Source organism: Lepidochelys olivacea (genome assembly GCF_965140295.1).
Source record: "Lepidochelys olivacea isolate rLepOli2 genome assembly, chromosome: 12".
NCBI classification, from domain to species: domain Eukaryota; kingdom Metazoa; phylum Chordata; order Testudines; family Cheloniidae; genus Lepidochelys; species Lepidochelys olivacea.
This window is the reverse complement of record NC_140422.1, coordinates 22552511-22567021: the sequence shown is the minus strand read 5'-3', so window position 1 is coordinate 22567021 and position 14511 is coordinate 22552511. Positions and strand designations below refer to the sequence as shown.

The 14511-nt window shown below is 39.3% G+C and overlaps 1 protein-coding gene across 1 annotated transcript in view; it reads left to right on the top strand.

Annotated features, from left to right (window-relative positions):
• The window catches only part of LOC311529056 (neural-cadherin-like), a gene marked incomplete at its 3' end in the record, with an annotated part of 107034 nt that overhangs the window by 42042 nt on the left and 50481 nt on the right, over positions 1-14511 (top strand). The window contains exons 6-10 of the mRNA XM_084644723.1: positions 92-341; positions 2582-2724; positions 10860-11032; positions 12024-12192; positions 13084-13254. Of these exons, the coding sequence (XP_084500849.1) occupies positions 92-341; positions 2582-2724; positions 10860-11032; positions 12024-12192; positions 13084-13254 (906 nt within the window). The remainder of the gene's footprint in view (positions 1-91; positions 342-2581; positions 2725-10859; positions 11033-12023; positions 12193-13083; positions 13255-14511) is intronic.

Here is a 14511-nt window from a genome sequence, read left to right as displayed (position 1 = left end):
TATGTCATTCATTAATTTGTGTATTAAAGTTTTTATCATTTTAATCCTTAGACCTTAATCTAGGAGTTGTCTTTTTCTTCTGTTTTAATAGTGACAGCCAGCGACTGTGATTCAGAAGAAAACGCTGAAATATTATATTACACTTTGAGTCCAGATTTTAGCATTTCTTCACATGGTACTATCTTCCCAGCAACACAGTTGGACTATGAGCAGCCCAGCCATCTTTATGAATTTATAATTATGGCTGTAGATAAAGGAGAAGAGCCAAAGACTGGGACAGCAACTGTTAGAATCCACGTTTCAAACATGAATGATGAAGCACCCGAGTTTTCTCAAACAATGTAAATATATAAGACGTTTTTAAAACTATGAAAATATTGTTCTTATCTTTTTACATCTTGACATCCCTAAGTTATCACAGGAACTGAGACATGCTCAGAGGGCCAGCCCTTTACCTGGTTTAAATAGGCATAGCTTCATTGAAATGAGTGGACTTGCGCTGATTTACACTACACAAGGATTTAGCTCATAAATTTCATACTCCCAGTAAAATGAGTCCTTAAGTTTGGTTCCTAACCACAGAATTTAGAGATGATTTCAAAAGATTGTGGGAAACATTCTTCATTGATGAATCTGAATAGTCCGAGTTAGTCTTGAACCTTCTTCTGGTTCTTTCAGCATATATGTCCTACCAGTTTAGAATTCCATAGGTTGATTTAAATTTAGACTTGCTCACTTAAACACACTTAGACTATACTCACCCTTACTTATCACCTCTGAATTTGGTAGTAAATCTAAGCTGGTGTAATTCACACATCATGTCCAGAAGAGACAAGTGAAGCAAGAAAAGAAATGAAGAGTAGCATATAAAAGCATGTATGCTAAAGTAAGCTTCCCCTTCCTTATATCTTCTTCCAGCTCCTCACCATATAAATCATACCAACACAGAATCTTTTACATTCACTCACACGTTGGCAAATCAGAGGAAGTAAGACTAATGGGGTCTGAGTCCAACTTATACATCCTTAGACATTCCTACAGAATTTGGTCCTGTGAGTCATCATTCTTTGTAGGATAGCTACTTCAAATGGTAGCAACAAAATTAGATTTTTTTAAAATGGAGATCAACCTGAAATGGTGCCTCATATCCAACATCTCCCTCCCTGAGTTTTTATTTTTAATATTTGAATTCCTGTATCCAAATGCTCTTCAGGAGTCCTGGTTTTGGGTCAGATCCAAAACTAGAAGAAGTCTTTTTTCTGGATGTATCCCAATATGTCAGAAATCTCATGAGATAAGCTGCTGACAAAATTTCCATTAATATAAGCAGGAACAAGAATGAGTCATTAATCTGTAGTGCAAAAAGTTCAAGCTTGTAAATTTTATAAAAAAATATTTTATTTCCTAAAAATTCTTATTGGGAAGTTTTGCAGGACTTCATCATCAGTCTCAAAGTGAACAAGTACTATGTCTGTATAGGTTCCAATCACTGCTCCATCTGAAAGAATTCTTTACTCTACACATGCTAGATAACTTACATTTGTAACATACTTTATGTTAGTGGGAGAAAATGTATCAACTAGAAGTGAGAACTCACATTATTACAGGGAAGACTATTCCTATCCCTTGGAGACTATTCCTATCCCTGCTCCCCCCTTCCTGCCCTGCACAAGTGCTGGCCAGAATCCTAATGGATACCATAATCCTTACTGCATGCTGGAGCTTCCGTGAGTACTAATTGTCTGAAAGGTGGAGGGTGGGTCAGAGATAGCCAGGGTTGATCAGAGCTGGCTGTGTGGGCAGATAGCAGGACAGGATATCCTTTCCAAGAGTGGTGGAGCTACTGCTTTTCGTTTACTCATAGTTTAGCGGTTTGGGATGGGTTGTTGGTTTTTTCTTTTCTTTTTGTTTTTTGTATTTTGAACAAAAATCCTAGTGTACTCTAAACTGAGTGAGAGCTCGGATGGGAAAAACTGGTGATAATTTCACCAAGTGGAAGTTGAGGGATGACCCCAAATGTGAATGTGGAGAGCCTAGACAAACACTTGGACACAGCCTGGTACAGTTCCCTCTGTCAACATCTTGCACTCCCGAGGAGCTGTTTGAGATAAGTGATGACACCAGGTCTTGGTTGTGGTTTTGGAGTGATAAACTATGATGATGACCCCTGTACCCTGGTCCCATGTATAATGTGTGGTACATTATAACCTGACATTCATATGTCCATTCTCCATTTGTTCTGTGTGTGTGTAGATAAAATGGTGAAACCCACATTTCACTCAAATCCTTGTTGAAGGTAAACTTTCTTTTTCCTAGAAGTTTGCAAGGGAAATCCACTAAAGGGAAAAGCAGAAAGAGTCTGTTGATTGATTGATGTGATGTCCAACTTTTATTGTTTCACTGGTTAACAAGGTAGAATATCTCATCAGCTTAATTGCATTATTCATTAAACTATAAACCTCTACATTACATTTAAACAGTCAATAAATGCTGCTCTAAAACATACATTCAGTTGTACATATATTTTAATTTGACTTTTTCATCATATGTTGTAATTTCTCACTACAATTCTTTTTAACAGCTACAGGAGTTTTGTTTCTGAAGATGCAGGCCCAAATACGTTGATTGCTGCAGTCAGTGCTATAGACCCTGATGGTGATGGTGTGACTTATGACATTGTAGCAGGGAATCAAAAGGGAAACTTTGTTATTGACCCTCAGAAAGGTAACGATAAATTTGCCATTGCTATTCTGTCTGCAATATTGAAAGTTTTCAGTTTATTTTCAAACACCAGCACGTTGAATTCAGTCTCTAATAGCTAGCAACTGTAAAAATTATTTGGTGGGATATCCTGTTTTTGTTGAGCTGCTACAATACCAATAAGAGTATGCGGTAAAAAATAATCTAACTCTTCTACCTTTACAATCCATCCTTCCTTCCTTAACTTGGGTTTAATGTATATCATTTTCCTAACAACTTTATAACATGCCTGGCTGTTTGTTCACTGCATTGTCTGCAAACATATGCTGTGTCTCAGTTCCATAGTTACCAAAGCATTCAGCCAAGGAACTGGAAAAAATGCTATCTAGGAAATGAATGACTTATGTTCCTAAAAATTATATTCCAAAAATCGGTGTGGGATTTGAATTGCCATGAAGAGCTTTGTGCCATGTGCACTGTTTTCATCTGATATTGAATATATGAGTGGCTGTTTTCTTGGTCGCTAACATTCTTGTCAAAAAGACAAAATGATGTCAGAAAGTATAACCTGTATACTGTGATGTGCAAAGATATTGCACTATACTGTCTGATTTAGCATATGCTGGTATAGATGCATACTGTCCATGTTAAGACCTCATCGTGCAGTCCTGAAATAGGCAAAAATCTTGTTGACTTGTTGGAATGGGCCAAATGAAGGACTGAATAAGGACTGCAGGGTCCGTGGTTTTGCATTATTGAGGACAGCATTTTATTGAACTGAATAGTACCATATCCAGTACTTATAATGCTAACATAGCCTTAAGTCCTCCTTGTACTGACACTGTCCATTCACTTAGAGCTTGTTTATAACCAGAGAAGAAAAGGGCACAAGGAGTCTCCTTGCCACTTGTGCATCCAGTGAGGGACCAGACACAGTGTGGTAGTCCTTGTGCTCCCTTAGGTGAAATTCACCTCTTGAAGAGAGCCAGCAGACATGTTTTATTAGCAAAGAATGAAGCTGAATGAAGGTTAAATTGAACAAGTAGAACTTTATTAAACCCTGTTCACTGCTCTGTCCATGTGGCTGCATTGCTTCTAGTCCAGCTCCTTGCATTCCCTGTTTTCCTGGTGTTCCCTTGATAAAAGTCACTGCAGGAAACCTGGGCCCTCTGACTCCATTTCCACTGATCATGATTCATCTTCCCTGTTTTATAAAAAATTTATATAAACATTAAAAACGTAGCTTGTGCCCAGAGCCCCACACATGTTCTTTCGGACAGAGGTTGCTAACACATATCTGAGTTGAAGTCTCCTCTTTACCACAGATTCAGATGGTTTCATAGTCTTCCAAATAGTTAGGTCTCCTCAACATGTCACCATACCAGGAGTGACCTATCTCTGTCTCACTGACTCCAAGTCTGGCAAACTATCTGTCTTTGCAGTCTCCTCCTTTCCGGTGGTTTTCCGTCTCTCTGTTCTGTGATAACCGCTGTATCTCTGTAGGCTCTCTCTGGGCTGCTGGCTCATAAGTGCTTCCTGTTCCTTTGAATGTATAGATTCTAAGGCCAGAAGGGAAAATTGTGATCATACAGCACAGGCCATAGAACTCCCTCAAAATAATTCCTACTTCTTTTAGAAGAACATCCAATCTTGATTTAAAAATTGTCAGTGGTGAAGAATCCACAACCACCTGTGATAAATTGTTCCACTGGGTAATTACTCTCACTGTTAAAAATGTATGCCTTATTTCCAGTCTGAATTTATCTATCTTCAACTTCTGGTCATTGGATTGTGTTTTACCTTTCTCTGCTAGATTGAAGAGCTCATTATTAAATATTTGTTCCCTGTGTAGGTATTTATAGACTGTTATCAAGTCACCCCTTAACCTTCTCTTTGTTAAGCTAAATAGCTTGAGCTCCTTGAGTCTGTCACTTGTCTCTCTTCTGAAGTCACCTCATATGATGTGAATCCCACTGCACCCCTTGCAGATCCTTTAGCCCATTCCTTCTGGTGTCTCTCTAGTGGGTGGATCCCCACAGGAATGCCTGTCTCCAGGGCTGGTAGGTTCTTAGCTGACCTGTTGTACTCTAGTGCTGCTTTTTCTGATTGTTGGCCATCTCCTCTCAATGTTATCTCTATACTTCAGGCTGGAACAGGTCTCCTTTCACTGGTACCAGGGCTGCCCAGAGAGGTGGGCAAGTGGGGCAATTTGCCCTGGGCCCACAGGGGCCCCCATGAGAGTTTTCAGGGGCCCCCAGGAGAGTTTTCAGGGTTCCCCAGGATAATTTTTGGCGGCACTTTGGCGGCGGGTCCTTCAGTGCCGCCGAACATACCTGGAGTGAAGGACCCACCCCCGAAGACCCACCACTGCTTCTTCTGCTCCGGGTCTTCGGCGACAATTTGGCGGCGGGGGTTCTTCCGCTCCATGTCTTCGGCGAAGTGCCCCGAAGACCCAGAGCGGAAGGACCCGAGCTGCTGAAGACCCCCTGAATCCTCTGGGCGGCCCTGACTGGTAGCGGAGTTTTGTCCTTCTCCCCATCATTGCCTGTGCTGGACTGTTTTGGTACCCCTGTGTTGGGGTATTCCTGTGTACCAGAATGCTGAGGATCTGAATCACAAGGCATAGTCTTGTGTAACAGTCTCTTAGCTGTTTTCATAGCTGGTTCCACCTTGGCTGGGGAGGAGGTGTGGTGCTTCAACTCCCATTTGCTTGCAAAATCCTTGAATTTTTCTGAGGCAAATTGGGGTCTGTTGTCAGGGGTCTGTGGGGTCTGTGTCCAGAATTGGGGGTCTGTGTCCAGAATGCCATATCTCACAAAGCGGGCCTTCAGTTTGCCAATCACCACCTTATTTTTTGTATCAGGAAAGGCATTGACCTCCCAAAAATTTGAATAGCAGTCTATAGTAATCAAGTATCGCTTTTCATTGAAGGTGAATAAGTCTGCTCCCCGCTTTCCCCATGATTGGGTGGACAGCTCTCATATGACAAGCAGGTGTCATGCCTTACTATCAAGAAGTGTAGTTGTGTATATGTTCCCGGCCAGTAAACACACTCTTGGGCCTGCTTAAGACAGCTGTCAATGCCCAGGTGTGAGATGTGTATTTTTTGTATGACATCATTACATAATGAGGAAGGGACAATAGCTCTCTGCCCTTGAAATATAATTCCACCCTGCACACTCATCTCATCTTCAATCTGAAAATGTTGTTCTGCTCCAACTGGTACTTGGCTTTTGTCTTCTGGCCTCCCTGTTAGTATCGCAGTCTTGACTGCCTGTGGTTGGATGTCCTTTTCTGTAGCCTCTTTGATATCTATCAGCTCTGCTGTTGAAACTGGGGAGATAGTGCAGCATGTTAATGGTTTTAGTGTCCTAATTCCCCTCTCCCAACTCACTGATGCTGGGTATATATGCCTCGATGTCCACTAAGTAGTCATTCTGAACAGTATCTGATCTCTGTCTGGTAGTGCTGAAGTTGAATCAACATGTGCTGCAATCTCTCTGGAGCACTAAGAAGAGGCTTTGCTATGATTGTCTCTAGGGGAGTGTGGTCTGATTGCACTATTATTGAGTTGCCATAGATGTACTAATGGAATTGCTGGACTCCAAATACAATAGCCAGAAGTTCTTTTTCTAATTGGACATGTCCCTTTTTCTAATTGGACATGTCCTCTGACAGGGCTCTGTTGGCTGCTCCTGCAAAAAACTATACCCAGTTCTTTCTCAGAGGTATTACACTGGAGTGTCAATGTTTCTTCTGGCTGGTGGTACTTCAGGACAGGGGCATCTTTTATCATTTGTTTCAGCACGTCAAATGTTTACTATTGGGTACCTCTGAGCATTAGTCAACATCCTGCATTGTGTTCTTCTTCTGCAGCCAGGTATGGATAGAACTTGGACAGAAAATTTGTCATTCCAATAAAGTGCCATATCCGTTTCACATCCACTGGAGCTGGCATAGCTCTGACTGCCTTGATCTTGTTGGATTCTGCTTTTAGTCCCTCTCCTGTGAGCAGATGTCCAGTGTATGTCATCTCACACTGTTTGAGTCACATTTTTTTCTGGGTTGAGTCTTATGTTCTTGTCTCTACATCACTGAAGAAAAGCTTGTAGTTTTCTGTCATGGTCTCATTCAATTTCTGTATCATTGCTCCCTTTGCCTACAATGAAGATCTGTTCTGCAATTATTTTCATCCCAGGCAATGCGTTCAGCACTTAGGTGAAATTTCTCTGGAACATCTCTGGTGATAAGCTTATGTGCATTCACATGCACAGCCATCTGTACCAACCAAGTTGGGTTGCAAAGATTATCATCATTCTTGACTGTTTATCCAAGCTTATGTGCCAAAACTACAAAGATTACAGATTGTAAAGATTCTGGCTTTGGAGAGTTCTATCAAGATGTCATCAATTGTTGGCAATGGATAGTGACATCTTTACTTGCCTGGTTCAGTGGCTTTGGGTCTATGCTGATGTACAGTTTGCCTCTTGGCTTCTTTATCACCCCTATGCTGCTTACCCAGGCTATATTGGCCTCTACAGAAGCTGATATACCCCTGCTCTGCCAACTTTTGAGCTCCTTGTATACTGGATTACATAGTGCCACTGGAATTTTCCTTTGTGGTAAGCACAGATTCCACTCTGGGGCCTACTTCCAGTTGCAGCTTTCCTTTGAGGCACGTGTCACCTTTGAAAACATCCCCATATGCTTCTGAAATGGTCTCTGTTGTCCATGAGACTCCTTTTGCTTCTTGCGCTGCAGCTGTAAAATTCTGATGCTGTACCCTGATCAGATCCATGGCTTATCAGATCCATGGCTGTATTCCCTTGTATGTGCTTACATGCCATCACCACAAACGTCAGTGGGTACCATCTCTTATATTTTGGGATAGTTACTAAGTCACATTTTCCTACAGGCTGCGTTATACTCTTACTGTACATTATTAAATTGTATTTGCTCTTTGTAAGGGGTGTGTTCGAGTCCAGTTCACCCTGAGGAATCACACTGTAGGAAGCCCCGCACATGGCATTTCCCTTTTACAACCGATGCATGCGCGGAAGTTGCTATTGTCCCTTGTTGCTTTCCTGAACCTAATATGCTCTCAGACTCAAGAAGAGAGTCATGGTGTCATCACCACTGTCTGGTATGCCATTCCCCTCTTGTACAAATCTGATTGAATCCTTCTGAGACTTCCTGTGCTCCTGCATGCCTTGCTAAAATGGTTCATCTCGCCCCATTCCTTGCAATGCTCTCCTAGTACATGGCACTTCTCCTTTACCTGCTCAGGCTGTCTCCCACAACAAATGCTTCTTGCTATGGGTGTGGTACCTTGGCTGCCTGCTTTCCTTTGCTGTTGTCTCCCTGCATGTACTGAGGGGGTTGTAATGCCTCCTAGGGCTTTCATTCTTTATCTTGAAGCTTCTGCTGCATGCCCCATGTCTAAGCATTGTCTAATACGAGATTGCCTTCCCAGAGCAGATGCTCCACAGGTGGTGATTCCAAGTGCCACAGGCTATCCTGTCCTGAATTAGTGGCTCTGTCAAGTAACCAAAATTGCATGTAGAAACCAATGTGCATAAACCCTTCATTGGCATGGATGCATGTCCTCTGGAATGGTGGTTGAAGCATGAAGGGACATATGAATCTTTAGCACGTCTGGCACGTAAATATCTTGTGACGCTGGCTACAACAGTGCCATTCGAATGCCTGTTCTCACTTTCAGATGACATTGTAAGCAAGAAGCAGGCAGCAGTATCTCCTGCAAATGTAAACAAACTTGTTTGTCTGAGCGATTTGGCTGAACAAGAAGTAGGACTGAGTGGACTTGTAGGCTCTGAAGTTTTACATTGTTTTATTTTTGAGTGCAGTAAGTTTTTTGTACATAATTCTACATTTGTAAGTTCAACTTTCACGATAAAGAGATTGCACTACATTATTTGCATTAGGTGAATTGAAAAATACTATTTATTTTGATTTTTACTATGCAAATATTTGTAATAAAAATAATAATATAAAATGAGCACTGTACACTTTATATTCTGTGTGGTAATTGAAATCAATATATTTGAAAATGAGAAAACATCCAAAAATATTTAAATAAATAGTATTCTATTATTCTTCAACAGTGTGATTAATCGCAGTTAATTTTTAATCGTTTGACAGCCCTAATTAAACCTGATTTAACTGCTGTCAGAATGTGACCCTGAGTCTTTGCAAACTGTGAGCTCTGGCTGCTGAGCACAGGGAAGAAAGCTATAATAGCTCTTTCTATGGGTTCATTTCACTGTCATAGGGTTTCACTTAGCATGAAAGTTTTTAATTTCAATGCAAATAGTGTTTTTGCAATATTAATGTTACAGTTCTGAACATATTTCAAACTTAACAGAAATGTTCCAAAAATATATGCCATTTAACATGCTGCAGGAAACTGCTGCAAATCTGGGGACTGAACCCATCCCAACTTCAGATGGGAGTTGCAGGCTCTTAGGGACAGAATTTAAAGGTATTTAGGCGCCTAAAGATGCAGAGGCATCTAGTGGGATTTTCAAAAGCACTTGATTTCAGTCAGGTGTTTCTGAAAATCCCAGTGACTATCTGCATCTTTACGTGCCTAAATATCTTTAATAATCTGTCCCTTAGCACCTCAGGCCCAGTCGGTACATGTGTGAGACTGTGTAGTGAATGCTTCCAGATTAGTTTTCTGTTGTCTCTGGAAGTTAATCTAGGTGCGACAGCTTTCTTCAGTAATATATTTTGGTTTTGGTTAGTTTGATGAAATTAAAAAGATTTATGCACTAGCCTACAGCGATTTAATATAAGAGAATGTCAAAGAAATAGTCATACCCTTTTGTCACAGAAGTGCCAAGGTGAAGCTGAGCTATGTGTCGAAAATAAATGCTGAAGCAAAGACAAGACATTTGCAAGTAAAGTGAGTGACACTGATCCTGTGACAATTTCTATCATGCCAGATAAATAATAGACATGATTGATGGATGTTGGTGCAAAAGAGTGGCAGCTGCTCACTGTACTTTCTCAGATGGCTGCAGTCTGATGTGCTTATATAATGGACCCTTCACATCTCTTACTCTGGCAGTCCCTTTGTGTCCTGCCTGATAGGTGATGCCACTGGGGGGATGTAGGGAGGAGCCGGCCATTTTGGTGGTGTTTAACGTGAGAATGCAGTAAATACACAATAACTACATTCATTGAAATAAATCCATATGAAAATAAACAGTATTATGATATAGAAATTAGCATACATAGTATTACATGTATAGTAATAAGTTGTATTATCCCCATATGGACAAATCCTGCCTTAGCCTCCACAGAGTACAGTGCAGCCCCAGAAATCTCACTGTATAATAGGGTATCTGTGTGTCAGAGTATGGGGGGCAGCTCCTCTGGTTCTCCCTGCCTTGTTTGTGAGGGGTGCATAAAGGCCTACAGAGGCTATTCCAGATATTCTACTGGAGTAGCCTCCAAGGAGTGGCTCCACAGATTCTCTGTGGCCTTTTGGGGTCAGGATTCTTCTTCCCACTTCATATCTACCCAGTGCCTGGCCTAGTTACCTGGGCTGGAAGTGGGTTTAGGATTTGCCCTAAGGTACAGTACTGTTACCTGATTGCAAAACTAAGACAGACCTAGCCTGTGGGTATTTGCAGCCAGCCTTAGACACAGCTCTAGGTTATTCTGTTATTAAGTGGGGGGTTTGAATTTGGAAGCTGGCTCAGACTTCTGGGTTTCACTGGCAGAAATAATTTCACTCTAGGGGAAAAAAACGTCACTATCCCTGTAGCCAGAGTTAGGAGACTTGCAATTACAGTTTAAAGTTTAAAATTACAATTTAGAAATGGATTTAGGTAAATCAGTATAACCTTACCCCTACTTGCACCCCTGGTGGTCCAAATCCATTTAAGTCAATGCGAGACTTTCTGTTGATATCAGTGGGTTTGGATCAAGCCACTCGCATGAATGATATTAAATTAGATTAAGAATGTGTGTACATGTAGTTACACCTGTTTAACTAAAATCAGACCTTTAGTTACTTTTTGTGTAAATCAGTCATAAGTGGTGGTTAGTGCTAGTGGTGGGGGAATAATAATTATCAATTGGTGAAAAACAAGAAAGACAAACAAAATCTATTGTTACTGATCTTCCAGGATTAATCCGACTTCGCTTGGGCCCACTTCCTAAGCTTCAGGGGACAGAGTACATCCTTAATGTCACAGCTACTGATGATAATGCCTCTGGTGGGCCTCACTCTCTCACTAGTACAGCACTGGTCATCGTGGGAATTGATGATGTCAACAATAACAAACCTATATTTCAGAAGGTAAATACATTAGGTCATGTGTGTTATAACTTCAGAGGATAAGGTTTAGTGGGTTCAGTATGTCATATGTGAGGAGTTGTGTAGGCACAACTCCTAACCTTTTACTAAACAAAAATTGTCATGTATGTCAAATTAATAGTTGTTTATATGCCACAAGCCGTATCCCCAGCTCAGATAGATAATATCTTTATATACAGTAGACTTGCTATAATAATCAAATATGCTTCTATAATGTATGCAGACTTCTTCCTTAATTGATTGGGAATTTGAGTCCAGATTTATGTTGAAGGACAGAGATTGAAAAGATTTTATGTTAAACTGTATTTTTAATTGAGTATTTACGTTTTTATTTTATTTTATTACAGTATTCATGTGTTATATCTATTGTTACATCCTTTAATATCTCTATTAAATACTGAATATAAAGAATTTAATGTAGACGTTTTGTTCCTATGAGAGACTGCAGTATAAATTGACATTGCTTTTTCAGCAATGCTGATTAACTTTAAAGTTTTCTTTGCTAAAACATTATGAGCCTGGTACTGCACCCAGATATATGGGTGGACACCATTGCATATTTTGCATTGTGAGCTACTCATTAAGGATCAGGTGCAGTTAGTCTTCACCTATTCTTGGCAAAGCAATCTTGTATTGAAAGCTTTTTTTAAAAAAAAATATTGACACTGCATTGCATTTAAATTGCAGCAGGGTGCACATTCTATATAAGGCATTAATTATCAGAGAAAAAGACACTTAAAATTAGAAGCATATGTGACAGCAACAACTTTGTCTAAATATTTTGCTTGCTTGCAAGAAATAGGACCACTAAGCATCTCCATACAGCTTAAAAATCACAAAGTAAAAAGTGAAGTTATGGATTATTCAAGATATATTCAGGAACAATAAATGTACATATCTCAGAACGTCTGAATAGTTTATTTATGTTAATTTAAGTAAAACGGCATGTGAAATGTTTGAGTATTTTCCCTAGTGTCAATATTATCGGGAACATGCTTCTGTGTTGGAGAACCAGCCTTCGGGAACATTTGTACTGCAGGTTGAGGCAACTGATGCTGATGAAGGAGCCAATGGTAGAGTGAAATATGGCATGATGCGTAGAGATGGTGCCTTACCAGCATTCAGTATTCATCCTGATACAGGTAAAACAAATCACAGAACCTTTTGGCCTATAGTCTGATCTTATTTACACTTGTGTAAATCAAGAGTAACTCTGCTGAAGTCAGTTACACAGTGTGATACTGGTTTGAGTAACATGAGACTCAAGCCATTTGTTATATTGAAATAAAATATAAATATAGTGTGAACAAATCTTTCTCTGCTTTTAATTCGATAACTCTTCTGAACTTAACTGGAATTTATGTTATCTTTGAAGTATAGAAGTACTTCTTCAGTGTGATATGTTTATTTTTAATTAGTAAATAGATTTTAATTTTTTTTAATGTGCATTATGTGAAAATCAATTTATAAAATATGAATGACATATCCAAAGGACAGTTTCAAAAGTCTCTTTCAAAGAACAAAGAACTTCTAGAAACACCACCTCCCCCCCAATTTTCAGTATTTTGTAGCAGAAAACATACTTAGCAAATTCACATTTTCCCGCATGTAAATCCAGGTTGGGATTCCAGTGGTGCAAAACATACAAAACGTGACAGATTCTGCAAAGACTTAAATATTGGATTCCTTTTGCACAACCTATTAATATAAGTTCCTCCCATTCAGAATTGTCTTGGTGGTTACATGCATTTTTCTAAATTAGGGCCCCGATCTCACGAAGACTTAGGTGTGCAAACTTAGGTAAATGAGTCGTGCTACTGAAGTTCTTAAGACTTTGCAGGATTGGGGTGTGTAATTCATCATGCAATTTACACCAATTCACTGATGAATTTTTAGCCCATTACGTTGTAGCTCAAAATGTTCTTTTCTTCCACTTGACAGTCAAAAACAAAAAAGAGTTCCAAATGGCTTCAAAGAAAAAAAAAAGTCTTTAGTGAAATACATAGTATTAAAACTCTTTAATCTGTTTTCAGGGGTCCTGACAACTCTTCAGAGATTTGATCGAGAAAACCAAAGGGAATATCCTATTACTGTGACAGCAACAGACCAGGCTGCAGAACCTCTCATTGGAATCTGTCAGATGAATGTTGTCATCCTGGACCAAAATGACAATGATCCTAGATTTGAAAACACCCGCTATGAATGTAATTGAGAGTCATTGGATAGAGTTTCAGTACCCTGAGCGTGAGCTTACCTGATGTCTAAGATTTTTGTTTTGGTTTCCCTCACCCTTCCTACACCTACTCTTGTGTATTATTGGCAAAATTACTGTGCAACTACAGTCAGACTGGTGCGTTTAACATTATACAGTGCACGTGGTGGCATCAGACACAATCTTGACCCAGAGTCCTTCCTGAGTATTGTCATGTGGCAAAATCCTGCAAACGCATACATGTATCAGTAACTCAGCTGTGTAGTCCAAGCGTCTATAGACTACTCAGGTCTGTAAAGTTAATAATGTGCATATTACATTGCAAGGTCAGACCTTACTATTACTTGATGTTGTTTTCCAGTTAACATGTTTTGGTTTTGGTAGCATGCTTCATTTTTACCATTTGAGTTTCATCCATTTAAGTTTCCTTAGGGTTTTTAATTTTTGTTGTTGTTGTTCATTTTGTTCATGGTTCCTATTAATTTGTTCATTAATTTGTTCATGATGTTGTTAAAAAAAATTAACAATTTTTTGGGAAAAAGACATTTTGCAGCTAATTAGTGATTAAAGATATTGTCAGTTTGAAAACTGGCTACTGTATATGTGCAGGAGCATTTTCAATAACTTTTTAAAAAAATGCATATCCATTTTAGCATAAGATACATACTGCAGATTGGCATGAAAATTTACAAAATATAGAGTCAAAAATCTATGTAATTTGCATGCATAATTGTCAGTGCCATAAAGAAAATTCTATGAACCTTTGGAGAAGATCTCCAAATATTGCTTATGTTTTAGTGTATTGAATCAATAGATCATAATGTTGTGGTCTAGTGAATAAATAATGCATATTTTAAAAATAATCTAAAGCCATAATTATAAGATAATGTTTCAGTCTATCAGATTTAAGCATTGTATAATTATTAGATATTAAATACTGCATTAAATTCACAAAGCAAAGACATTTGGAGGTATGTCTGAAACCATATCTCTGATCCACCACTTTGCTAAGTGTTGCAGGTTTTTCAAACAGTGTTTGATTTTACCCACAGTACTATATTATTGGGGTCTTTTCTCGCCAACTAGAAAAAATAACTCTCATTAAGATTAATAGGAATTATGTGGTACTTTCCTGAAAGACAGGAGTCCTATTTATGCTGGAAAATAAAGACACAATAGGTTTCAGACTTAACTCAGGATTTTCACGGATTTTAAATTTGGCAGATCCTTTTGTGCTCACAGGGTTTCA